This window comes from Oncorhynchus nerka, linkage group LG16, assembly GCF_034236695.1.
Source record: "Oncorhynchus nerka isolate Pitt River linkage group LG16, Oner_Uvic_2.0, whole genome shotgun sequence".
NCBI lineage: Eukaryota > Metazoa > Chordata > Actinopteri > Salmoniformes > Salmonidae > Oncorhynchus > Oncorhynchus nerka.
Window position 1 is genome coordinate 28,222,608 of NC_088411.1, and position 27,407 is coordinate 28,250,014.

The 27,407-nt window shown below is 42.5% G+C and overlaps 1 protein-coding gene across 1 annotated transcript in view; it reads right to left on the reverse strand.

Moving 5' to 3' along the window:
• Positions 1 to 27,407, reverse strand: part of itga9 (integrin, alpha 9) — a 163,867-nt gene that overhangs the window by 100,189 nt on the left and 36,271 nt on the right. Inside the window, exons 7-14 of the mRNA XM_029685347.2 lie at positions 26,009 to 26,094; positions 25,831 to 25,893; positions 24,543 to 24,680; positions 23,507 to 23,612; positions 12,185 to 12,279; positions 10,744 to 10,834; positions 6,914 to 6,959; positions 4,641 to 4,795 (exon numbers count right to left, since the gene is read on the reverse strand). Of these exons, the coding sequence (XP_029541207.1) occupies positions 4,641 to 4,795; positions 6,914 to 6,959; positions 10,744 to 10,834; positions 12,185 to 12,279; positions 23,507 to 23,612; positions 24,543 to 24,680; positions 25,831 to 25,893; positions 26,009 to 26,094 (780 nt within the window). The remainder of the gene's footprint in view (positions 1 to 4,640; positions 4,796 to 6,913; positions 6,960 to 10,743; positions 10,835 to 12,184; positions 12,280 to 23,506; positions 23,613 to 24,542; positions 24,681 to 25,830; positions 25,894 to 26,008; positions 26,095 to 27,407) is intronic.

The window sequence follows — 27,407 nt, forward strand, 5'->3', positions numbered from 1 at the left end:
ATTCCATGTGTAACTCTGTTGTTGAATGTGTCGAATTACTATGCTTTATCTTGGCCAGGTCACAGTTGTAAATGAGAAATTGTTCTCAACTAGCCTACCTGGTTAAAAAAAGAAAAATAAGAAGTCAATAGCGCTAACTGGCTAGTTGCTAGATAGCTAGCTAACAGTCCTTTGTGGCTACCAACAAAGAATTAACATCTACTTTGGATAACATTGGTTTTAGGTCATTTCTGCCAGTTATACTATCTGGCTAGCTACATTATTATGATTCACATATAGCCAGCTGATAGTTATGAAGTAAAACGTTTGCTTTGTGTATATCTTCTTTTGGATTTATTGCCATTGTCCTGGCTAGAAGAAGGAAGGTTTAGTGAATAGGTAAGTCCATAGTAAGTCAATATGGCTAACTGGCTAGCTAGCTAGCCAAAAAGAATTGACATATACCTTGCATACCATTAGTTTTAGGTCATTTTTGCCTGTTTAACTAGCTTGCTGGCAAGATAGATTACGATGATAATTATGAAATAAAACATTTTCTTTGTGTATGTTTCGTCTCTATTGTTGCCATTGTCCTGGATGGAATCAGGTTCAGAGAATGGGGAGATGCAACGTAGGGGGAGTGCTTCTCAAATGAAATGTTTTATGCGTTCTCCACACTCTCATCCTCACAAGAACGTATTCAAGAGAACGTCCTCAGAAAATGCACTTGAGTATGTAGAGTACAGTAGTGTGCATTTTGGAAACACCCATATACTTTTCTCTCTGCTACCGCATGGCAAGGGGCACCGATGCACCAAGTCTGGAACCAACAGGACCCTGAACAGCTTCTACCCCCAAGCCATAAGACTGCTAAATAGTTAGTTAAATAGTTAACCAAACTACCTGGACACTCTGCATTGACACTTTTTTCACCAACTTTTTTGACTCATCACATACGCTGCTACTGTTTACTGTCTGTCACTTTATTCCCAATTATTTAAAAAACATTCAAAAATGTAAATGTACTGTGTGTGTGGGTGTGTGAATTTGTGCATCTTGAGTGTGAGTGTGTGTGTGTGTATGCATCTCGGTGTGGTGCTTGCGCCATGGTTTGTGTGTATGTGCATGCATGTATGCGTGTTTGTGTGTGTGAGGGGGTGCCTTCCATGACCTCACCCTGTCAGGCGGAAAGGGCCGTTGAGTGTTCATTACCGGCCCAGGCGTTTTCACCAAACAGAACAGAAACACACACACATACACTACCGGGCATCATCACCAAACAGAAAGACATGAGGTGTTGCAGTGCAGAACTACTTTCCACTGGTCGTGCCAAACAGTCAAACAGAAGAGAACAGAGGACCCTTATTCCTCCTGTTACGCCTGGCCCTGGACCTGCTCCTCATTATGTAATGAAACAGCAGGCTATTTCCCTGTCCTGAGGGGTGCTTAACACGACCACACCCAACTGTGGCCACACCCAAACAACAGTCAACCATGAACACACCTAAAGAGTCAAACGATAACCATGACCAAACACTTAAACACTCAGAATACCATGACCAGACCTAAACAACCAACCAGGACCACATCTAAACAGTCAACACCTATTGGCTGGATTATAACCAGACTAGACCAAATCAAATCAAAGTTTATTTGTCAGGTGCACCGAATACAACAGGTGTAGACCTTACAGTGAAATGCTTCCTTACAGGCTCTGACCAATAGTGCGGAGAAAATAAAATAAAAATGTGTGTGTGTGTGTCAGTCAGCGGTCAGTCAGGCTTATTGAGGTAGTATGTACATGTAGATAAGGTTAAAGTGACTATGCATATATGATGAACAGAGAGTAGCAGTAGCATAAAAAGAGGGGTTGGCGGGTGGTGGGACACAATGCAGATAGCCCGGTTAGCCAATGTGCGGGAGCACTGGTTGGTCGGGCCAATTGTAGTATATACATGAATGTATAGTTAAAGTGGCTATGTATATAAGATAAACAGAGAGTAGCAGCGTATAAGAGGGTTTGGGGGGGCACACAATGCAAATAGCCCGGGTAACCATTTGGTTACATGTTCAGGAGTCTTATGGCTTGGGGGTAAAAACTGTTGAGAAGCCTTTTTTTCCTAGACTTGGCACTCCGGTACCGCTTGCCATGCGGTAGTAGAGAGAACAGTCTATGACTGGGGTCTTTGACAATTTTCAGGGCCTTCCTCTGACACCGCCTGGTGTAGAGGTCCTGGATGGCAGGCAGCTTTGCCCCAGTGATGTACTGGGCCATACGCACTACCCTCTGAAGTGCCTTGCGATCGGAGGCCGAGCAATTGCCGTACCAGGCAGTGATGCAACCGGTCAGGATGCTCTCGATGTTGCCGCTGTAGAACCTTTTCAGGATCTCAGGACCCATGCCAAATCTTTTTAGTTTCCTGAAGGGGAATAGGCTTTGTCGTGCCCTCGTCACGACTATCCTGGTGTGGTTGGACCATTCTAGTTTGTTGTTGATGTGGACACCGAGGAATTTGAAGCTCTCAACCTGCTCCACTACAGCCCCGTCGATGAGAATGGGGACGTGCTCGGTGCTCCTTTTCCTGTAGTCCACAATCATTTCCTTAGTCTTGGTTACGTTGAGGGATAGGTTGTTATTCTGGCACCACCCGGCCAGGTCTCTAACCTCCTCCCTATAGGCTATCTCGTCGTTGTCGGTGATCGGGCCTTCCACTGTTGTGTCGTCAGCAAACTTAATGATGGAGTTGGAGTCGTGCCTGGCCATGCAGTCGTGGGTGAAAAGGGAGTACAGGAGGGGACTGAGCACGCACCCCTGGGGAGTTCCAATGTTGAGGATCAGCATGGCAGATGTGTTGCTACCTACCCTCACCACCTGGGGGCGGCCCGTCAGGAAGTCCACGATCCAGTTGCAGAGGGAGGTGTTTAGTCCCAGGTTCCTTAGCTTAGTGATGAGCTTTGAGGGTACTATGGTGTTGAACGCTGAACTGTAGTCAATGAATAGCATTCTCACATAGGTGTTCCTTTTGTCCAGGTGGGAAAGGGCAGTGTGGAGTGCAATAGAGATGGCATTATCTGTGGATCTGTTTGGGCGGTATGCAAATTGGAGTGGGTCTAGGGCTTCTGGGATAATGGTGTTGATGTGAGCCATTACCAGCCGTTCAAAGCACTTCATGGCTACGGATGTGAGCACCACGGGTCTGTAGTCATTTAGGCAGGTTGCCTTTGTGTTCTTGGGCACAGGGACTATGGTGGTCTGCTTGAAGCATGTTGGTATTACAGACTCAATCAGGGACATGTTGAAAATGCCAGTTTCTCAGCACATGCCCGGAGCACACGTCCTGGTAATCCGTCTGGCCCCGCAGCCTTGTGAATGTTGACCTGTTTAAAGGTCTTACTCACGTCAGCTATGGAGAGCGTGATCACACAGTCATCCGGGGCAGCTGATGCGCTCATGCATGCCTCAGTGTTGCTTGCCTCGAAGCGAGCATAGAAGTGATTTAGCTCATCTGGTAGGCTTGTGTCATTGGGCAGCTCGCGGTTGTGCTTACCTTTGTAGTCTGTAATAGTTTGCAAGCCCGGTCACATCTGACGGGCGTCAGAGCCGGTGTAGTATGATTCAATCTTAGCCCTGTATTGATGCTTTGCCTGTTTGATGGTTCGTCGCAGGGCATAGCGGGATTTCTTGTAAGCTTCCGGGTTAGTGTCCCGCACCTTGAAAGCGGCAGCTCTACCCTTTAGCTCAGTGCTAATGTTGCCTTTAATCCATGGCTTCTGGTTGGGGTATGTACGTACAGTCAATGTGGGGACGACTTCCTCAATGCACTCATGGATAAAGCCAGTGACTGATGTGGTGTATTCCTCAATGTCATCGGGAACAATCCCGGAACATGTTCCAGTCTGTGATAGCAAAACAGTCCTGTAATTTAGCATCTGCTTCATCTGACCATTTTTTTATAGACCGAGTCACTGGTCCTTCCTGCTTTAATTTTTGCTTGTAAGCAGGAATCAGGAGGATAGCGTTGTAGTCGGATTTACCAAATGGAGGGCGAGGGAGAGCTCTGTACGCATCTCTGTGTGTGGAGTACAGGTGATCTAGAATTTTTCCCCCTCTGGTTGCACATCTAATATGTTGATAGAGATTTGGTAGAACCGATTTAAGTTTCCCTGCATTAAAGTCTCCGGCCACTAGGAGCGCCGCCTCTGGGTGAGTGGTTTCTTGTTTGCTTATTTCCTTATACAGCTGGCTCAGGGCAGTCTTAGTACCGGCATCTGTCTGTGGTGGTAAATAAACAGCCATGAAAAGTATAGCTGAGAACTCTCTAGGCAAGTAGTGTGGCCTGCAATTGATCATAATATACTCTACTTCAAGCGAGCAAAATGTAGAGACTTCCTTAGATTTCGTGCACCAGCTGTTGTTAGTAGACTGAAGGAGAACCACAACCATAGGCAGAATCCATTGGCCAAAGGCTACATCATGGAATGACACAATTCAGTGGCACATTCACAAATCGCTCTGAATAATCCACTACAATATAGTCTACTTGTTCTAACTACTAAAACAAGGCATGAGGGGTCCCATTTCAAACATACCACTCTATCAACTTAAGTGCGCTGTACATTATTTTGTGTGTCTGCTGTAGTTATGCTGTAGGTGTGCTCACCTATCTGTCCAGGCAGGTGTTTTCCTCTGAAGAGCAGGCAGACTGTAGCGTTGAAACAGTTGAGGTGCTGTGGTCCCTCGTGACACTGAGGAACAGAGATGTTGATGGAGACAGGTAGGTAGATGGACACGTCCACAGTGATCACCGGTCGGGACCTAGAGACAAAACACAACGTGGTGTCAATGGACCTACAACCAGTACAATACAACATGGTGTCAATGGACCTACAACCAATACAATACAACATGGTGTCAATACAACATGGTGTCAATGGACCTACAACTATTAAAATACCACATGGTGTCAATACAACATGGTGTCAATGGACCTACAACTATTAAAATACAACATGGTGTCAATGGACCTACAACTATTAAAATACCACATGGTGTCAATACAACATGGTGTCAATGGATCCACACCTATTAAAATACATCATGGTGTCAATGGACCTACAACTATTAAAATACAACATGGTGTCAATAGACCTACAATGAATACAATACAACATGGTGTCAATGGACCTACAACTATTAAAATACAACATGGTGTCAATACAACATGGTGTCAATGGATCCACACCTATTAAAACACAACATGGTGTCAATGGACCTACAACTATTAAAATACAACATGGTGTCAATAGACCTACAATGAATACAATACAACATGGTGTCAATGGACCTACAACTATTAAAATACAACATGGTGTCAATGGACCTACAACTATTAAAATACAACATGGTGTCAATGGACCTACAACTATTAAAATACAACATGGTGTCAATACAACATGGTGTCAATGGATCCACACCTATTAAAATACATCATGGTGTCAATGGACCTACAACTATTAAAATACAACATGGTGTCAATGGACCTACAACTATTAAAATACAACATGGTCAATAGACCTACATCTATTAAAATACAACATGGTGTCAATACAACATGGTGTCAATGGATCCACACCTATTAAAATACATCATGGTGTCAATGGACCTACAACTATTAAAATACAACATGGTGTCAATAGACCTACAATGAATACAATACATCATGGTGTCAATGGACCTACAACTATTAAAATACAACATGGTGTCAATGGACCTACAACTATTAAAATACAACATGGTGTCAATACAACATGGTGTCAATGGACCTACAACTTTTAAAATACAACATGGTGTCAATGGACCTACAACTTTTAAAATACAACATGGTGTCAATGGACCTACAACTATTAAAATACAACATGGTGTCAATACAACATGGTGTCAATGGATCCACACCTATTAAAATACAACATGGTGTCAATGGACCTACAACTATTAAAATACAACATGGTGTCAATACAACATGGTGTCAATGGACCCACACCTATTAAAATACATCATGGTGTCAATGGACCTACAACTATTAAAATACAACATGGTGTCAATACAACATGGTGTCAATGGACCCACACCTATTAAAATACAACATGGTGTCAATGGACCTACAACCAATGCAATACAACATGGTGTCAATAGACCTACAATGAATACAATACAACATGGTGTCAATAGACCTACAATGAATACAATACAACATGGTGTCAATAGACCTACAATGAATACAATACAACATGGTGTCAATAGACCTACAACCACTACAACACAACATGGTGTCAATAGACCTACAATGAATACAACACAACATGGTGTCAATAGACCTACAATGAATACAATACAACATGGTGTCAATAGACCTACAATGAATACAATACAACATGGTGTCAATGGACCTACAATGAATACAATACAACATGGTGTCAATAGACCTACAATGAATACAATACAACATGGTGTCAATGGACCTACAATGAATACAATACAACATGGTGTCAATAGACCTACAATGAATACAATACAACATGGTGTCAATGGACCTACAATGAATACAATACAACATGGTGTCAATGGACCTACAACTACTACAACACAACATGGTGTCAATGGACCTACAACCAATACAACATGTTGAACATGGTACTGCAGTGGACACAGCTTGGCATTAATGTCTTTCTGTGATGAAAAACATACTCTGTTCCACTGTATGCGTGTATACTGCTCTTTTCCAATATCCACAGAAGCATAGGTTAACTCTTAGAATAAAACAATGTATTGTGCACACATTCAAAGTGGTATGCTGGTATTGACAGTGAAACAAAGCCACTATTCAAGTAACACCAAAATATATTACATTCCAACTTCAACAATACAACCACTCACCTCAATAACACCACACTATCAGCCATAAAAGCACCAATGGTAATGTCTGTAATGAAAGAACAACCAATGAGCGAAACCTAAGTTAGTGCAGATTTATCCTTCTTTGAATATACGGCACAATACACACAGTTTATCATTAAAAGGGGGCTGAACTTACTGATTTGGCCGTTATTTTAGCTTGCTTATTAATATATGCAGCAACCATGACTGAAGCCAAATGCGAGTATTGGGGATGTTGTTTAATGTGGGTGTCTCTCGCGTGTGTGATATCTCACGTGGCAAGCGTTTGTACATTCACTCTGCCAAAACAGTACACAGTTACAGTCACTCACCCATCTAGATAACTTGAAACAGTCTAACCAGGTTTTGTATCTTAATGTCGCCTTGGCTAGCTAGGGCTAGCAAACTTCTTTCGCCAATTAGCTTCAGCCGGCTGGTGAGCGACCGTGGCAAAATTAGTTTGTCTTTGAATAGACTATCTCCGGGGCCAGTTAGGGACTGTCAATACATTACACAATGTAAATGGGACAATATTTCCATGTTACACACCTTTTAGTTGTCTCATTAAATGATTGCAATATTTGTATATTAATTTCTACAATTTATAGGTGATTTGAGATTTTTAAGTCATTGAAATGTTTAGCTATTGACAATTGTAAATATTGTCCCATGTAAATTGTGTAATTTATGATGGTCCCTAACTAGCCCGATAGGGATATCGAATGTCAAACCAAATTGTTCACGGGCATTACAATCGGGTTGTGTGCAGCTGCGCTCCAAATGGATGATTACTTGGGTGCTTTCTAGCTGTGGGCAGGCTTGAAATAAACCCAAACCAAGGAAACCTACTACACAGTACCCATTCCGTGATCCACCATTTTTTCCTAATTATCTTGCACATCTCAGTTTTGAATGAGACTGACTATGACCAAATTTATTCTATTTACACATTGTAGTCAATTTTGACACTAGAATAAATTATTCTGATTAATATCGATGCCACATGGGCTGTTTTCAACCAATTAAGTTTATTGCCTTCAGTTGCACTTTAACAATGGAGTCCTCATACTTGTTGTTTACTGTTCTAGTTCCGAATGTCCCCTGGTGATGTGGAATGCAGTAAACAACATGCCTCAGCATCACGAGTCTGACCGACTGACCAGGGACCACTCGGAGTCAGACAGACAGGAATCTAGCCGAATGACCAGGAACCACTCAGTCAGACAGACGGTAGTCTAACTGACTGACCAGGGACCACTCAGAGTCAGACAGACAGGAGTCTAACTGACTGACCAGGGACCACTCAGTCAGACAGACGGTAGTCTAACTGACTGACCAGGGACCACTCAGAGTCAGACAGACAGGAGTCTAAATGGCTAACCAGTGTCCACACAGAGTCAGACAGACAGGAATCTAGCCGAATGACCAGGGACCACTCAGTCAGACAGACGGTAGTCTAACTGACTGACCAGGGACCACTCAGAGTCAGACAGACTACTTTGTCTGCTGATTTGATCCGAGCTCGTTTGATTTATTTGTTTAACCTAAATCTCACCAGGTAGGATATTGAGAACACATTCTCTTTTACAATAACGACATGAAGTTGAGCTGTAGGCTCCAAGTGTTTCATTAACCCTGAACCTAGTAGAGCTGTAGGCCCTACGTACATCATTAACCCTGAACCTAGTGTTGGCTAGTGGAGCTGTAGGCCCTACGTACATCATTAACCCTGAAACTAGTGTTGGCTAGTGGAGCTATAGGCCCTACGTACATCATTAACCCTGAACCTAGTAGAGCTGTAGGCCCTACGTACATCATTAACCCTGAACCTAGTAGAGCTGTAGGCCCTACGTACATCATTAACCCTGAAACTAGTGTTGGCTAGTGGAGCTATAGGCCCTACATACATCATTAACCCTGAACCTAGTAGAGCTGTAGGCCCTACGTATATCATTAACCCTGAACCTAGTGGAGCTGTAGGCCCTACGTACATCATTAACCCTGAACCTAGTGGAGCTGTAGGCCCTACGTACATCATTAACCCTGAACCTAGTGGAGATGTAGGCCCTACATACATCATTAACCCTGAACCTAGTGGAGCTGTAGGCCCTACGTACATCACTAACCCTGAACCTAGTGTTGGCTAGTGGAGCTATAGGCCCTACGTACATCATTAACCCTGAACCTAGTGGAGCTGTAGGCCCTACGTACATCATTAACCCTGAACCTAGTGTTGGCTAGTGGAGCTGTAGGCCCTACATACATCATTAACCCTGAACCTAGTGGAGCTGTAGGCCCTACTTACATCATTAACCCTGAACCTAGTGTTGGCTAGTGGAGCTGTAGGCCCTACGTACATCATTAACCCTGGAACTAGTTTTGGCTAGTGGAGCTGTAGGCCCTACGTACATCATTAACCCTGAACCTAGTGTTGGCTAGTGGAGCTATAGGCCCTACGTACATCATTAACCCTGAACCTAGTGGAGCTGTAGGCCCTACATACAGCATTAACCTGTTGAGTGTAGGGGGCAGTATTTGGATGTTTGGATGAAAAACGTACCCAAATGAAACTGCCTATTTCTCAGGCCCAGAATCTAAAATATGCATATAATCAGATTAGGATAAACAACACTCTAAAGTTTCCAAAACTGTCAAAATATTGTCTGTGAGTATAACAGAACTGATATTGCAGGCGAAAACCTGAGGAAAATCCAACCTGGAAGTGCTGTTTTTCCTGAAAGCTCTCTGTTCCATTGCCTGCCATCACTCCATTTAAAGGGATATCAACCAGATTCCCTGTGGCTTCCACATGGTGTGAACAGTCTTTAGACAGGGTTTCAGGCTTTTATTTAGAAAAATGAGCGAGAAAGATCACATTGCGTCATTGGATGGCTGGGTGCCAGCAGCGTTTTGCATGCGCAACATTTTGGAGCAGATATTTTCTCTCTCTCTCCTATTGAAGAAGCTACAGTCCGGTTGAAATATTATTGATTATACATTGTAAAAACAACCTGAGGATTTATATAAAAAACGTTTGACATGTTTCTACGAACTTTACGGATACTATTCCAAATTTTCATCTGCCCGGTCGTGACCGCTCGAGCCTGTGGATTTCTGAACATAACGCGCCAACCAAATGGAGGTATTTTGGATATACAAATCATCTTTATGGAACAAAATGAACATTTATTGTGTAACTGGGAGTCTCGTGAGTGCAAACATCCAAAGATCATCAAAGGTAAGCGATTCATTTTATTGCTTTTCTGACTTTCGTGACCAATCTACTTGGCTGCTAGCTGTTTGTAATGTTTTGTCTGCTGAGAGAGATGTCCTTACATAAACTCGTGGTATGCTTTCGCCGAAAAGCTTTTTAAAAATTTGACACACCAGGTGGATTACCTGGATCACCTGACACGCCAGGTGGATTGCTATATTGCACTTGTGATTTCATGAATTAAATATTGTAGTAATTTAATTTTAATTTGGCGCTCTGCAATTCAGCGGTTGACGAAAATGATCCCGCTAACGGGATGGGTGCATCAAGAACTTAACTTCTGAACCTAGTGTTGGCTAGTAGAGCTGTAGCCCCTACGTACATCATTAACCCTGAACCTAGTGTTGGCTACGTTGTATCATCTGTTTTGTACTGTACAAAGGAAAAACCTGCACTCACTGAAATATTATTTAAGTTAATCTTTAAGAATATTCATTGTTTTTTTTTAAACAGTGTATCCCTTTTGAATCTGGCACCCAAAGAGTTTTTCTTACTACAAACTTTTCAGTTGAGCACGCCAATTCTTCATTCTATGTACTGTATATTGTGACAGTACCTAGATATCCATTGCCGTCCATGTCCACATTGCCAGATATTGATTGGCCGAACATCTGGAAGGCGGGGTTTACACTCCGTCCAGACAGCCTCTGCAATGAATTATATAAACGTGAGAATACACACACACACACACACACACACACGCACACACAAGTACACACACACAAGTACACACACACACACAGACTGATCTGACAGATTAACATTAGCGAACACATTACTGTAGCAGGAGGGATCAGCATCACATTGTCTCACAACAGTCAAGCATGTTTTTGCTACCTCTACTAAAACAGACCACTGTGTCTGTTACTGCTACCATAACAGACAACTGTGTCTGTTACTGCTACCATAACAGACCACTGTCTGAGCTTTAATCTACCAACAACACTGAGCAAGGCTACGGTTTGAGAGGGAAGTGGACTTTTACATTTCCCCTCATCCTGTATCTCAGTAAATAGAAATGATGAACTACTGTGACTGTTTCAAATGGGACCCTATGCAGTGCACTACTTTTGACCTGGGACCTATTGGCTCTGGTCAAAAGTAGTGCACTATATATGGGTGCCATTTGGGACTCACACTCTATAATATTGTTTCATGGGGCTAATATCCATTGTGGGGATCTTTTGGTCTGGCTTCCAAGCTATTGAAAACACACTCCTGTGTGTGTGTATGTGTGTGTTCGTATTAGATGAGTGGAAAATCTCTTCCCAGGATAACATTACCACCTGGGTCTTTATGACACGTTAGTCAGAGGATGCTTCCGAAATGGAACCCTATTCCCTATTTAGTGCACATAGGGCTCTGGTCAAAAACATTGTACTATAGGGAATAGGGTGTCATTTGAGATGCAGACAGAGAGTAATAGTGCTGCTGTGTCAACACAGATGGAGCTGTGATGTTATCCTTGTTGCTAACACAATGCAGTGTGTGTGTGTGTGTGTTTGGTTTCATTATCCTTGTGGGGACCAGAAGTCCTCACAAGGATAGTAAAACAAGGAATATTAAGAACATTTTGCCGGTCCCCACAAGAGGAAATACTATTTTAGGTTTAGGGGTTAGGTTTAAGAGTTAGGGTTAGGATTACGGTTAGTGGTTTAGGGTTTGGATTAGGGTTAGTGGTTTAGCGTTAATATTAGGGTTAGTGGTTAAAGGTTAGGTTAAGGGTTAGGGAAAATAGGATTGTGAATTGGAATCAACTGTTTGTAAAACAAACGTGTGTGTGTGTGGACTAAACTAGAAATTAAAAACAGATGAAGATGATATTTTATGTTGTTGGTCTTAAACACAGGGGACATAATGTCTCAATTGGTTTAAGATGAATTGTCTCTTGACTTTCTAGTATCTCTTCCTCCAAAAGAGCCTATGATGGTGGCATATTATCTACCCAAGACCTGTGCTGACTACTTGTTGTGTCTAACCATTGAAAGTGTCTTTACCATAGAATATTTGTTGACGATTCCTGCGGCATCGCCATGGTAAATATAGACTGCTCCACCGTAGTCATCTTCTTTGGGTGCTCCTATGGCCACATCTAGAGAGAGATGGGGAGAGAGAGAGAGAATAGGACAGAGGCAGAGAGACAAAGACAAACACACAGCGAGAAAGAGTTCAGTATTACTCGTCTACAGAAAATTAACAAGAAAGTTAAGAACCAACAAGACTGGATTCCAACTGCTGTTCAAGAAGTTGCTTTGTGTGTGTCAGGACCATAGAAATTAAATGAATAGAAACAGTGTCGTCATGCACCCTAAAAATCTGAGGGGGCACAAAGTATGTGAGGATCGCTAGGGGGTGACCTGAATGGGTTAGGCCCCCCATCTGTAAGTTGGAGAATTTCACATGTTTCAAACACCTGAAACAGCTTTTTCCTGCAATCTATAGCCATAATCATTACACGTAATTAATATCTGAGCATACCTCTTGAGCGGTCAACTTTTCACCATATGATTTTCACTGTACCCTGCAATCACACCTGCAACCCTGTACATGTGACTATTAAACACTGTGTGGCTCTTTTTTAAAGAAACTAAATATGCTTCTCTGCTAAACGATTGAAAGGAATGTGAGTCTTATTCAGTACATTTAGCTTTTCTAAAATCTAGCAACCCAGCAGGCATGCCAGCTAAAATAGAGGAGCTAGCTTGTCGAACTATCTTGATTGTTGCATGTTGCGATAATTTTTTAAAATTTCTTACTAATAACTACACAGAACAAAAATATAATCGCAACATGCAACAATTTTAAAGATTTTACTGAGTTACAGTTCATATATGGAAATCAAGTCAATTTAAATAAAGGCCCTAATCTATGGATTTCACATGACTGGGAATACAGATATGCATCTGTTGGTCACAGATACACTATATATACAAAAGTATGTGGACACCCCTTCAAATGAGTGGATTCTGCTATTTCAGCCACACCTGCTGCTGACAGATGTATAAAATCTTGCACACAGCCATGAAATCTCCATAGACAAACATTGGCAGCAGAATGGCCTTGCTGAAGAGCTCAGTGACTTTCAATGTGGCACCGTCATAGGGTGCCGCCTGGTAGGCCGCGAAGTGGTAGGCCACACAAGCTCACAGAATGGGACCACCGAGTGCTGATTTGCGTAGCACGTAAAATCAAGTGTCCTTGGTTGAAACACTCACCCCTGAGTTCCAAACTGCCTCTGGAAGGAACGTCAGGACAAAAACTGTTCGTCGGGAGCTTCATGAAATGGGCTTCCATGGCCGAGCAGCCGCACACAAGCCTAAGATCACCATGCACAATGCCAAGCATCGGATGGAGTGGTGTAAAGCCATTGGACTCTAGAGTAGAGGAAACATGTTTTCTGGAGTGATGAATCACGCTTCACCATCTGGCAGTCCAACGGATGAATCTGGGTTGCCCCAATGCATAGTACCAACTGTAAAGTTTGGTGGAGGATAAATAATGGTCTGGGGCTGTTTTTCATGGTCCAGGCTAGGCCCCTTAGTTCCAGTGTTGGTAAATCTTAAAACTACAGCATACAATGACATTCTAGACAATTCTGTGCTTCCAACTTAGTGGAAACAGTTTGGGGAAGGACCAAAGGGAGGTTCATACAGGTTCATACAGAAATGGTTTTCCCTGACTCAACCCCATCGAACACCTATGGGATGAATTGGAACACCGACTACGAGTCACGCCTAATCACCCAACATCAGTGCCCGACCTCACTAATGCTCGTGGCTGAATGGAACCAAGTCTCCAAAGCAATGTTCTAACATCTAGTGGAAAGCCTTCCCAGAAGAGTGGAGGCTGTTATAGCAGCAAAGAGGAGACCAACTCCATATTAATGCCCATTATTTTGGAATGAGATGTTCGACAAGTAGGTGTCCACATACTTTTGGTCATCTCATATACCATAAAAAAAATATTTGGGGTGTGGATCAGAAAACCGGTCAGTATCTGGTGTGACCTCCATTTGCCTCATGCAGCGCGACACATGTCCTTGGCAAAAAGTTGATCAAGCTGTTTATTCTGGCCTGTGGAATGTTGTCCCATACCTCAGCAAGAATGGTAGAGATACTCTGAATGATCAGTTATGAAAAGCCAACTGACATTTACTCCTGAGGTCCTGACCTGTTGCACCCTCTACAACCACTGTGATTAATTTTATTGGACCCTGCTGGTCATCTATGAACATTTGAACATCTTGGCCATGTTCTATTATAATCTCCATCCGGCACAGCCAGAAGAGGACTGGCCACCCCTCATAGGCTGGTTCCTCCCTAGCTTTCTTCCTAGGTTCCTGCCTTTCAAGGGAGTTTTTCCAATCCACTGTGATTCTACACCTGCATTGCTTGCTGTTTGGGGTTTTAGGCTGGGTTTCCATTCAACACTTTGTAACATCAGCTGATGTAAGAAGGGCTTTAGAAATACATTTGGTTGATTGATTGATTGATTGATTTATGTCTGCTGGATATTGGTGGGAACTGGAACACGCTGTCATACACGTTAATACAGAGCATCGCAAACATGCTAGATGTATCCAGGTCTGGTGAGAACTGGGACATTTTCAGCTTCCAGGAATTGTGTACAGATCCTTGCAACATGGGGCAGTGCATTATCATGTTGAAACATGAGATGATGGCGGCGGAGGAATGGCACGACAATGGGCCTCAGGATCTCGTCATGGTATCCCTGTGCATTCATATTGCCATCGATAAAATGCCATTGTTCTTTGTCCATAACTTATAACCCCACTGCCACACACATTACCATACACGCTGTCAGCCATCTGCCCGATACAGTTGAAACCGGGATTAATCTGTGAAAAGCACACTTCTCCAGCATGCCAGTGGCCATCGAAGGTGAGCATTTGCCCACTGAAGTCGGTTACGATGCCAAACTGCAGTCAGGTCAAAACCCTGGTGAGGACAACAAGCACGCAGATCAGCTTCCCTGAGACGGTTTCTGACAGTTTGTGCAGAAATTCTTCGGTTGTGCAAACCCACAGTTTCATCAGCTGTCTGGGTGGCTGGTCTCAGACAATCCCTCAGATGAAGAAACCAGATGTGGAGGTCCTGGGCTGGTGTGGTTACACATGGTCTGCAGATGTGAAGCAGGTTAGACGTACTGCCAAATTCTCTAAAACGATGTTGGAGGTGGCTTATGGTAGAGAAATGAAATTCTCTGGCAACAGCTCTGAAGGACATTCCTGCAGTCAGCATGCCAATTGCACGCTCCCTAAATCTTGAGACATCTGTAGCATTGTGTTGTGTGACAAAACTGCACATTTTAGAGTATTACGATGGCGCCGGAGGGGAGGTCTGCCGTCTTTCCGGCTCTTAACCAACCATGCTATATTGTTTGTTTTTTCGCGTTGTTCGTATCTTGATTTTTACATAATGTTGCTGCTACCATCTCTTATGACTGAAAAGAGCTTCTGGACATCAGAACTGCGATTGCTCACCTCAAACTGGACAAAGAGTTCTTCTTCAATGAGTTGGATGGGAGGGATATACTACTACAGACACCCGACCATGCCCCGATCCCCGTGACTCGCTGGAGAAGGAAACTGAGATTTTGTGGAAAAAGATCAGGGTGCCTTGTGAGAATCAGGTGACGAGTGGCTAATCTGCCCTTGCCTTCTGTCCAGCTAGCTAATGTTCAATCACTGGAAAATAAATGGGACGAGCTGAAAGCACATATATCTTACCAACGGTACATTAAAAACTGTAATATCTTATGTTTCAGCAAGTCAAGGCTGAACGACGACATTAAGAACATACAGCTGGCGGGTTATACACTCCATCGGCAGGACAGAACAGCAACCTCTGGTAAGACACCGGGTGGGGGCCTATGCATATACAGTGGAAGTCAGAAGTTTACATACACTTATGTTGGAGTCATTAAAACTAGTTTTTTCAACCATTTCACAAATTTCTTGTTAACAAACTATAGTTTTGGCAAGTCGTTTAGGACATGTACTTTGAGCATGACACAAGTAATTTTTCCAACAATTGTTTACAGACAGATTATTTCACTTATAATTCACTGTATCACAATTCCAGTGGGTCAGAAGTTAACATACACTAATTTGACTGTGCCTTTAAACAGCTTGGAAAATTCCAGAAAATAATGTCATGGCTTTAGAAGCTTCTGATAGGCTAATTGACATAATTTGAGTCAATTGGAGGTGTACCTGTGGATGTATTTCAAGGCCTACCTTCAAACTCAGTGCCTCTTTGCTTGACATAATGGGAAACTCAAAAGAAATCAGCCAAGACCTCAGAAAAACAATTGTAGACTTCCACATGTCTGGTTCATCTTTGATACAATTTCCAAACGCCTGAAGGTACCACATTCATCTGTACAAACAATAGTATGCAAGTATCAACACCATAAGACCACGCAGCCGTCACACCGCTCAGAAAGGAGATGCATTCTGTCTCCTAGAGATGAATGTACTTTGGTGCGAAAAGTGCAAATCAATCCAAATCAATCATATATTGACACAACCTGAAAGGAAGGAAGAAGCAAGGAAGAAGCCACTGCTCCAAAACCGCCATAAAAAAGCCAGACTACGGTTTGCAACTGCACATGGTGACAAAGATCGTACTTTGGAGAAATGTCCTCTGGTCTGATGAAACTAAATTAGAACTGTTTGGCCATAATGACCATCGTTATGTTTGGAGGAAAAAGGGGGAGGCTTGCAAGCCAAATAACACCATCCTAACCGTGAAGCAGCATCATGTTGTGGGGGTGCTTTGCTGCAGCAGGGACTGGTGCACTTCACAAAATAGATGGCTTCATGAGGGAGGAAAATTATGTGGATATATTGAAGCAACATCTCAAGACGTCCATCAGGAAGTTAAAGCTTGGTCGCAACTGGGTCTTCCAAATGGCAATGACCCCAAGCATACTCCCAAAGTTGTGGCAAAATGGCTTAAGGACAACAAAGTCAAGGTATTGGAGTGGCCATAACAAACACCTGACCTCAATCCCATAGAAAATTGGTGGGCAGAACTGAAAAAGTGTGTGCGAGCAAGGAGGCCTCCAAACCTGACTCAGTTACACCAGCTCTGTCAGGACGAATGGGCCAAAATTCACCCAACTTATTGTGGGAAGCTTGTGGAAGGCACGTTTGACCCAAGTTAAACATTTTAAAGGCAATTCTATCAAATACTAATTGAGTGCATGTAAACTTCTGACCCACTGGGAATGTGATGAAATAAATAAAAGCTGAAATAAATCATTCTCTCTACTATTATTCTGACATTTCACATTCTTAAAATAAAGTGGCGATCCTAACTGACCTAAGACAGGGCATATTTACTAGGATTAAATGTCAGGAATTGTGAAAAACTGAGTTTAAATGTATTTGGCTAAGGTGTATGTAAATTTCCGACTTCAACTGTATGTAAAGAACAGCTGGTCCACGATATCTAAGGAAGTCTTGAGGTTTTTCTCGCCTGAGGTAGAGTATGTCATGATAAGCTGTAGACCACACTATCTACCTAGAGAGCTTTCATCTATATTTTTCGAAGCTGTCTTACATACCACCACAGACCGATGCTGTCACTAAAACCGCGCTCAATGAGCTGTATACCGCCATAAGCAAACAGGAAAACGCTCATCCAGAGCCGGCACTCCTAGTGGCTGGGACTTCAATGTAGGGAAACTTAAATCAGTTTTACCTAATTTCTATCAGCATGTTAAATGTGCAACCACAGGGGAAAAAAATCTAGACCACCTTTACTCCACACACAGAGACCCATACAAAGCTCTCCCTCACCCTCCATTTGGCAAATATGGCCATTAATCTATCCTCCTGATTCCTGCTTACAAGCAAAAATTAAAGCAGGAAGCACCAGTGACTCAGTCTATAAAAAAAGTGGTCAGATGAAGCAGATGCTAAACTACAGGACTGCTTTGCTAGCACAGACTGGAATATGTTCCAGGATTCTTCCGATGGCATTGAGGAGTACACCACATCAGTCACTGGCTTTATCAATAAGTGCATCGAGGACATCGTCCACACAGTGACTACGTATATACCCCAACCAGAAGCCATGGATTATAGGCAACATTCGCACTGAGCTAAAGGGTAGAGATGCCGCTTTCAAGGAGTGGGACTAATCTGGAAGCTTATAAGAAATCCCGCTATGCCCTACGACGAACCATCAAACAGGCAAAGCGCCAATACAGGACTAAGATCGAATCGTACTTCACCTTCTCCGACGCTCATCGGATGTGGCAGGGCTTGCAAACTATTAGAACTACAAAGGGAAGCACAGCCGAGAGCTGCCCAGTGACACAAGCCTACCAGACGAGCTAAATAACTTCTATGCTCGCTTCAAGGCAAGTACCACTTCAACATGCATGAGAGCATCAGCTATTCCGGACGACTGAGTGATCACGCTCTCCGCAGCCAATGTGAGTAAGACCTTCAAACAGGTCAACATTCACAAGGCCGCAGGGCCAGATGGATTACCAGGACGTGTACTCCGAGCATGCGCTGACCAACTGGCAAGTTTCTTCACTGACATTTTCAACCTCTCCCTGTCTGAGTCTGTAATACCAACATGTTTCAAGCAGACCACCATAGTCCCTGTGGCCAAAAACACTAAGGTTACCTGCCTAAATTATTACCAACCCGTAGCACTCACGTCTGTAGCCATGAAATGCTTTGAAAGGCTGGTCATGGCTCACATCAACACCATTATCCCAGAAACCCTAGACCAGTGGTTCCCAAATTTTTTATAGTCCCATACCCCTTCAAACATTCAACCTCCAGTTGCGTACCCCCTCTAGCACCAGGGTCAGCACACTCTCAGATGTAGTTTTTTTGCCATCATTGTAAGCCTGCCACACACAGACACACACTATACAATACATTTATTAAACATAAGAACGAGTGTGAGTTTTTGTCACAACCCGGCTCAGGGGAAATGACAAAGAGCTCTTATAGGACCAGGGCACATATATTAATATAATAATAATCAATCATTTTGCTCTTTATTTAGCCATCTTACATATAAAACTTTATTTGTTAATCGAAAACTGTGAATAACTCACCACAGGTTAATGAGAAGGGTGTGCTTGAAAGGATGCACATAACTTTGTAATGTTGGGTGGTGTCGGAGAGAGTCTCAGTCTTAAATCATTTTCCACACACAGTCTGTGCCTGTATTAGTTTTAATGCTAGTGAGGGCCGAGAATCCACTCTCACATAGGTAAGTGGTTGCAAAGGAAATCAGTGTCTTTAACAGTGCAATTTGCCAAGGCAGGACACTGAGCACAGCTCTATCCAGAAATCTGGAAGTGGCTTCTGATTAAATAAAATCTTCACAGAACTGCTTGTTGCAATTTCGATGAGCGTCTCTTGTTCAGATATATCGGTAAGTGGACTGAAGGCAGGGAACGAAAGGGATAACAAATCCAGTTGTTTGTGTCATTCGTTTCGGGAAAGTACCTGCGTAATTGAATAGCCAACTTACTAAGGTGCTTCGCTATATCACATTTGAAATTGTCCGTAAGCTTGAGTTTATTTGCACACAACAAACCAGACAATGATGGAAAGACCTGTGTGTTGTCCTTGCTAATCGAGACAGAGAAGAGCTCCAACTTCTTAATCATATCCTCAATTTTGTCCCGCACATTGAATATAGTTGCAGAGAGTCCCTGTAATCCTAGATTTAGATAATTCCGGCGAGAAAAAACATCACCCAGATAGACCAGTCATGTGAGAAACTTGTCATGATGCAAGCCGTCAGACAAGAGAAAATTATGGTCAGTAAAGAAAACTTTAAGCTCGTCTCTCAATTTTAAAAAATGTGTCACTTTCCCCCTTGATAACCGGTGCATTTGTGTATGTTGTAAAAGTGTTACATGGTCGCTCCCCATATTGCATACTGCAGAAAATACACGAGAGTTCAGGGGCCTTGCTTTAACAAAGTTAACAATTTCACTGTAGTGTCCAAAATGTCTTTCAAGCTGTCAGGCATTCCCTTGGCAGCAAGTGCCTCTCGGAAGATGCTGCAGTGTACCCAAGTGGCATCGGGAACAACTGCTTGCACACGCGTGTCCACTACATTATGTCTCCCTGTTATGGCTTCTGCGCCATCCGTACGAATTCCAACATGAGCAGCAGCTACATTTGGCTACATTTGTGGAATTACCGCAAAAGAGTAACGGTTAATGTGATTGGATGTTAATTACCTGTATTTGACATTGTGTTGTTATTTCGCTGAACACTAACTAGGTGGCTTCATTTTATTTTTGGCAGTGAAACGAGGCTACTCAGGCGAGAAAAAAAACTCACCCAAATGTATAGCCCCGTTGGAAAATATAAATGAACTGTTTGAAAATGTGAAGAATTTTTTTTTTTTTTTAACTATTTTTTTATTTAAAAATGTAAAATGTGAATCACATTTTTATTTGGCCTACCCCCAACGGCATTGCGCGCACCCTGGGGGGTGTTCAGTTTGGGAATAGCTGCCCTAGACCCACTCCAATTTGAATACTGCACCAACAGATCCACAGATGATGCAATCTCCATGCACTCCACACTTCCCTTTCACACCTGGACAAAAGGAACACCTATGTGAGAATGCTGTTCATTGACTACAGCTCAGCGTTCAACACCATAGTGCCCTCAAAGCTCATCACTAAGCTAAGGACCCTGGGACTAAACACCTAACTCTGCAACTCGATCCTGGACTTCCTGATGGGCCGCCCCAGGTGGTAAGGGTAGGTAACAACACGTCTGCCACACTGATCCTCAACACAGGGGCCCCTCAGGGGTGCGTGCTCAGCCCCCTCCTGTACTCCCTGTTCACTCAATACTGCACGGCCAGGCACGACTCCATGATTAACACCATGATTAACACCATGATTAAGTTTGCCAATGACACAACATTGGAAGGCCTGATCACCGACAACGATGAGACAGCCTATAGGGAGGAGATCAGAGACCTGGAGACTGAAAAGAGTTGGCATGTGTCCTCAGATCCTCAAAAGGTTCTACAGCTACACCATCGAGAGCATCCTTGACGGGTTGCATCACTGCCTGGTATGGCAAATGCTCGGCCTCCGACCGCAAGGCACTACAGAGGATAGTGCTTACGGCCCAGTACATCACCGGGGCCAAGCTTCCTGCCATGCAAGACCTCTATACCAGGCGGTGTCAGAGGAAGGCCCTAAAAATTGTCAAGACTCCAGCCACCCTAGTCATAGGGTGCCCCCCCTCCACCACCCCGCACATTGACTCTGTACCGGTACCCCCTGTATATAGCCCCGCTATTGATATTTACTGCTGCTCTTTAATTATGTGTTATTCTTATCTCTTAATGTTTATGTTGGTATTTGATTAAAACTGCATTGTTGGTTAAGAGCTTGTAAGTAAGCATTTCACTGTAAGGTCTGTTGTATTCGGCGCATGTGACAAATACAATTTGATTTGATTTGGCCTTTTATTGTCCCTAACACCTGTGTAATGATAATACTGTTTAATTAGCTTCTTGATATACCAGGGATGCTTACGAACAGGGATGTAAACAAATTTGTGCACAACATTTGAGAGAAATAAGCTTTTTGTGTGTATAGAACATTTCTGAGATATTTTATTTCAGCTCATGAAACCAACACTACAAGTTGCGTTCATATTTTTTGGTTAAGTGTAGTTATGAGGTTGGGAGAAGCTATCTGGGCTGGTTAAAACCAACTTCATGAAATTCTTAAGTGGCTAGCAGTACAAAAAACATTTTTAAACAGGACAAAACAGGACAAATCTGAAGGGGCACGTGCCCCTGTGCTGCCTACGGGCATGACGCCTCTGAATAGAACAGGCTTGGAAGCTCTAACTATGGCAATTTGACTGGTAAACTCATGGGTCCACTTGCATTGGCTGCCTGGTATTGTAATGCAATAATTTCCATGGTTATTTGGAGTGTTCTATCAACATTCTACATGGTAATGTAGAATGTTCATTCAAATGATTCTATCTGATATGGCTCATGCAATGACATGTATTTTTTGTAATGTCAGTTGAGTTGACTCAACAAATCACAGCACAAATTGAAGGGTACGCTTCCTGCTTTTAATTCCTGGCATGGGTACACTCAAAATGGCTGCCAGTCCACCCATTATGCCATCATTGACATGAATGAAGACGTCCATTCTATTCATTCTATTTCTATGGTCAGGACCCCTGAGTCTTTTTCTTTTTGCAGGGCTATGCTTCGGAAACATGTTGTTACAGTCTCTTAATAGACATTTAAGTGTTGTCAGTCCCCATAAACCCCAGTGTGAAACCTCTGTAAGAGTGGAAACAGAACCATAAAACTGAAGGCAAAAGGATGAACATAAAGTCTGCATCCCAAATGGGCCCTGGTCAAAGGTTGTACACTATGCAGTGAAGAGGGTGGCATTTGATGCGCAGGCAACGTCCCTTAATCCCCCCTCACAACCAAAGCTGGAAAATACACTTTCCCCTTTAAAACAAAAATAGTTCTTCAGTGATGATGCAATAGCATGCATAAGAAAAAAGTGAACGTTTTAAAACAATCATAACATGGATAAGGAAATCTTCAAGGTTTACAATGTGGTTTAACAACATAGGCTACTAAGTACCTCATCCTGTTTCTCTTACATTATCAAATGTGGGGAATTGAAAGCAGAAACCTACAGAATGTTATTCCAATTTTCTGAACATTGAATGTAAATGCTGGGTGCTAAAGATGTTATAAGTCATTTCCTCTCTTTATACCTTTATTTACCTAGGCAAGTCAGTTAAGAACAAATACTTATTTACAATGACGGCCTAGACCGGCCAAACCCGGACGACGCTGGGCCAATTGTGCACCGCCCTACGGGACTCCCAATCACGGCCGGTTGTGATATAGCCTGGATTCGAACCAGGGTGTCTGTAGTGACGACTCAAGTACTGAGATACAGTGCCTAAAACCGCTGTGCCCCTTGGGAGCCCCATGGGGCGGTGCACAAGATCCCACTCTCCACAAAATAATCAAAACAGAATGTCCCTGAGAGAAAAGCTTTTGGGGTTTTATAGCATACGTATTACAACCATCCAACGTTTGCTTATGTCACAATGTTTAACATTGTGGAAGAAAAACTAGACAAGACCAATTCGCATAAATCTAATATGTCATCCAAAAGTTTTGTATGTATACAACAATAGTGATTTGAGGAGGGTTAACATTTTTATAGAAGCATTTTTATATAAGCATACATTCTATACAGTGACTTAGTTGAGAGACACTTACCTTGGTACCCATCGTCATCGATGTCTCCGATTGCAGTGATGCACTCTCCAAAGTGTGCATTGTAGGCATCATCTCCATTTAAGAGTTCAGCCTGCTCCATCACCCCCTGCAAGTAGAGTCAAACGGGAATGGTTATGACGTGACACAACCCATTACTTTAAAGAGGAAGGGTTATGACGTGACACAACCCTTTACTTTAAAGGAAAATGGTTATAACGTGACACAAGACATTACAGAGGAATGTTTAGGATGTGACACAACCTATTACATTAATGGGGAATAGTTATGACGTGACACAACCCATTACAGGGGAAGGGTTATTGCGTAACACAACCCATAACTTTAAAGGGGAATGGTTATTGTGTGATATAGCCATTACTATAAAAGGGGAGCAGTTACAGCATGACACAACCCTTTACTTTAAAGTAGAATGGTTATAACTTACTACTAACTAAAATACATCCTGCTTTTTACTATAACAGTTGAGGAACTGTCTCTATCGGCTATAGATGGCTGCTTTCCCCTTCCTTTAGTTACTTGACTTTCATGAACAACTCAAACACACAGTAACAACCTCCAAGACGAGCTAGTTATAAGATCCTAATGATAACTCATAAATAGAACAGGATCAAGCACTCTTTATGGAGGTCATAATATACACTCAACTCATCCACCCCGACCAACCACCATACTTTCATGTTTGCCTTAAGTAACCATCTGTATTATGTAACCATACTAAACGTGACATATCACCCTAATTTGAGTGGATTTACGTTTACATCTAGTCTATGAGACCAGGCTGTATAGGCAGCCATGTTTCTATATGGTGGGTTATATACAGGCTGACTGGAGGGCTAGAATATACTGTACATCTCCAATGTTTTTCACAAATCTCATTTAGAGAATTCCTAGTTGGAGGATTCTCTACCTGGTCACTCCCTTCCGAATGTCTTACAACTTCTGGAAGATCTGGGACATTTCAGAAAGTTCACATCATTTTCCAACTCTATTCCCATCCAACCCAGATCCCACTCACATTGCCCTTGCTGAGGTAGACAGAGACCTGTCCCTCGTCCCGTAGCGTGCTGTGCATGGGCGCTCCAACCAGCAGGTCCGACAGGCCATCCCGGTTCAGGTCAACTGCACACAATGAGGAGCCAAAGTAAGAGCCCATCTGGAAAATAACCAAGCACAGCCACAGAGCCACACAGACAGGTAGCATTGGGTCAGTGAAAATACATAACGCTGTGTTCACCTTGTGTATAATGTATAGAGATATACATGTATTCTATTCTATTCACACAATTTGGAGCCAAGGTAAGAGCACATCTGGAAAATAACCAAGCACAGCCAGAGGCGTCTGTGTGCACACCACTACAGCCACAGAGCCACACAGACAGGCACACCACTACAGCCACAGAGCCACACACACCACTAGTCAGATCAGTCTTTTCATCAAAACATGATTATTGATGTTGATCTAGTGTAATGTATTTGTCATGTGAATTGTGTGTGTGTATTTAAGTGTATATTTATTGTCTTAATTATTAGCCACAACTGAAGGTCCATCTAGGAAAAATATTATATCCTATTCTTATCTATTCTATTATTTTCATTCTGTTCTATCTTCTAATATTTATATTCTATTCTAATCTACTCATTGCCAATGAGGACTGCTTTTTCGATTGCCCTCAAGATAGACAGACACTTCCTTTTTATTTTCATCATTCTCTCCCTCCACAATCTGACTGGATTAATTTTCCCTTTCATATCTCTACAAATATTAAAGGAATATTTACAAAACATAGGGTCTTAATCTACAAAGATTGAGTTATTATTTACTCTTAAAACCATGTGAATTGCCCTCCCTAGCTGTCTGGTTCGTGGTCAGACTAGGGATGTGTCCCAAATGGCACCCCTTTCTCTATATAGTGTACTATTTTTGACCAGAGCCCAATGGGTGCAATTTGGGATGCAAGCCTAGAGCGCTCTAAACACTTTACATAAACCACATAAACAGTGTGGTGCTTCTGAGAAAACCATTAACTAACAGTCTGCCATGCTTCACCTGCACCCGCTACAGTATGTGTACTCTACTACACATGGGGCATGGTTTCCCAGACCCTGATTAAGTCTAGAGACTCTCCATTGAGCATGATCACTCAAGTGTAGGCCTATGTCATTTCTGATAACAAAGAATACTAACAGATGGTAGAAGTGAACAGTGATCACCAGTGACACACTAAAGAAATAACATGTCACTGTCATGTAGTAATGGTTAAACAGCATAGTAGATCGCTGTGGTCCATATTTCAGACACATACCATTTTCCCTGAGGCTTGAAAGATCTTCACCAAAGACCCACCATCTATTCTGAAAATGTAAACCTGGAGGGAAAGGAGGATACAGTGTTAAAATACAGTGTTAACAAATCAGTGTTAAAATATTCAATACAAAGATATGATACTCCTCCTAAATCAACCAATCAAATCATGTACATACTTTTCCTCCTCCACTGTGTTGTGGAGCTCCTGCAGCCACATCTATGAAGTTAGGAGAGGAGAAGTGTCCAGCAGTCACAGCATAGCCTAGAGAGAAACAGAGAAACAGTCAGACTTTTCATGAAATAGTGGTTAGTCACAGCACAGCCTAGAGAGACAGAGAGACATAATCAGTCAGACTTTACATTGAATAGTGGTTTGTCACAGCATAGCCTAGAGAGAAAGAGAGAAACAGTCAGACTTTACACTTCCGGGTTGGAGCGAGCGGTCGCATCTGCACTCGGTCCGCAGGTAGTACACTGTCATTGACACTGACCCAACTCCAGCCACTTTAATAATGGGAATTGATGGGAAATGATGTAAATATATCACTAGCCACTTTAAACAATGCTACCTTATATAATGTTACTTACCCTACATTATTCATCTAATATGCATACGTATATACTGTACTCTACATCATCGACTGCATCCTTATGTAATACATGTATCACTAGCCACTTTAACTATGCCACTTTGTTTACTTTGTCTACATACTCATCTCATATGTATATACTGTACTCGATACCATCTACTGTATGCTGCTCTGTACCATCACTCACTCATATATCCTTATGTACATATTCTTTATCCCCTTACACTGTGTATAAGACAGTAGTTTTAGAATTGTTAGTTAGATTACTTGTTGGTTATCACTGCATTGTCGGAACTAGAAGCACAAGCATTTCGCTACACTCGCATTAACATCTGCTAACCATGTGTATGTGACAAATAACATTTGATTTGATTTGATTTGATTTAGTATTACATTTCATTACATTTCATTATAGTACAACGGTTTGATTTGTCTAATCTTAGCAATTTCTTCTTAGCTAGCTACATAGCCGTCTTTGTATCATAGATAATTGCGTAATTATCGTATTTCGTCGTCCTAACGCAGTCTACACTGCCCTGCAGCTAGCCAGCTAGCTAACGTCCACCGTTAGCTAGTCCACCGTCTACCGATTAGCAGCACAACTATTACACTCAACTGAACGACTTGATTAGTGTAGTGTTAGCTAGCTACATAGTTGTCTTTGCTGTCTTCGTATCCAAGATAATTGTGTAGTTTAGAGTGTGTAGTTTTAGAGTGATTATCTTAATTTACCGAGGTTAGCTAGCCAGCTATTTGTCGTCCTTAACGTAGGAGACACTGCTAGCTAGCCAACAGCTAGCCAACGTCTACCGAACTGAACTTCCGCACTCAACAATCCGGTCGCATTTCGCTTCGCTCCACAGGTAGTATCACATTTTTCATTTCATTTCATTACAGTACAACGGCTTGATTTGTTTGATCGTAGCTAGCTACATAGCTAGCTACATAGCCGTCTTTGTATCAAAGATAATTGTGTAGTCTAGAG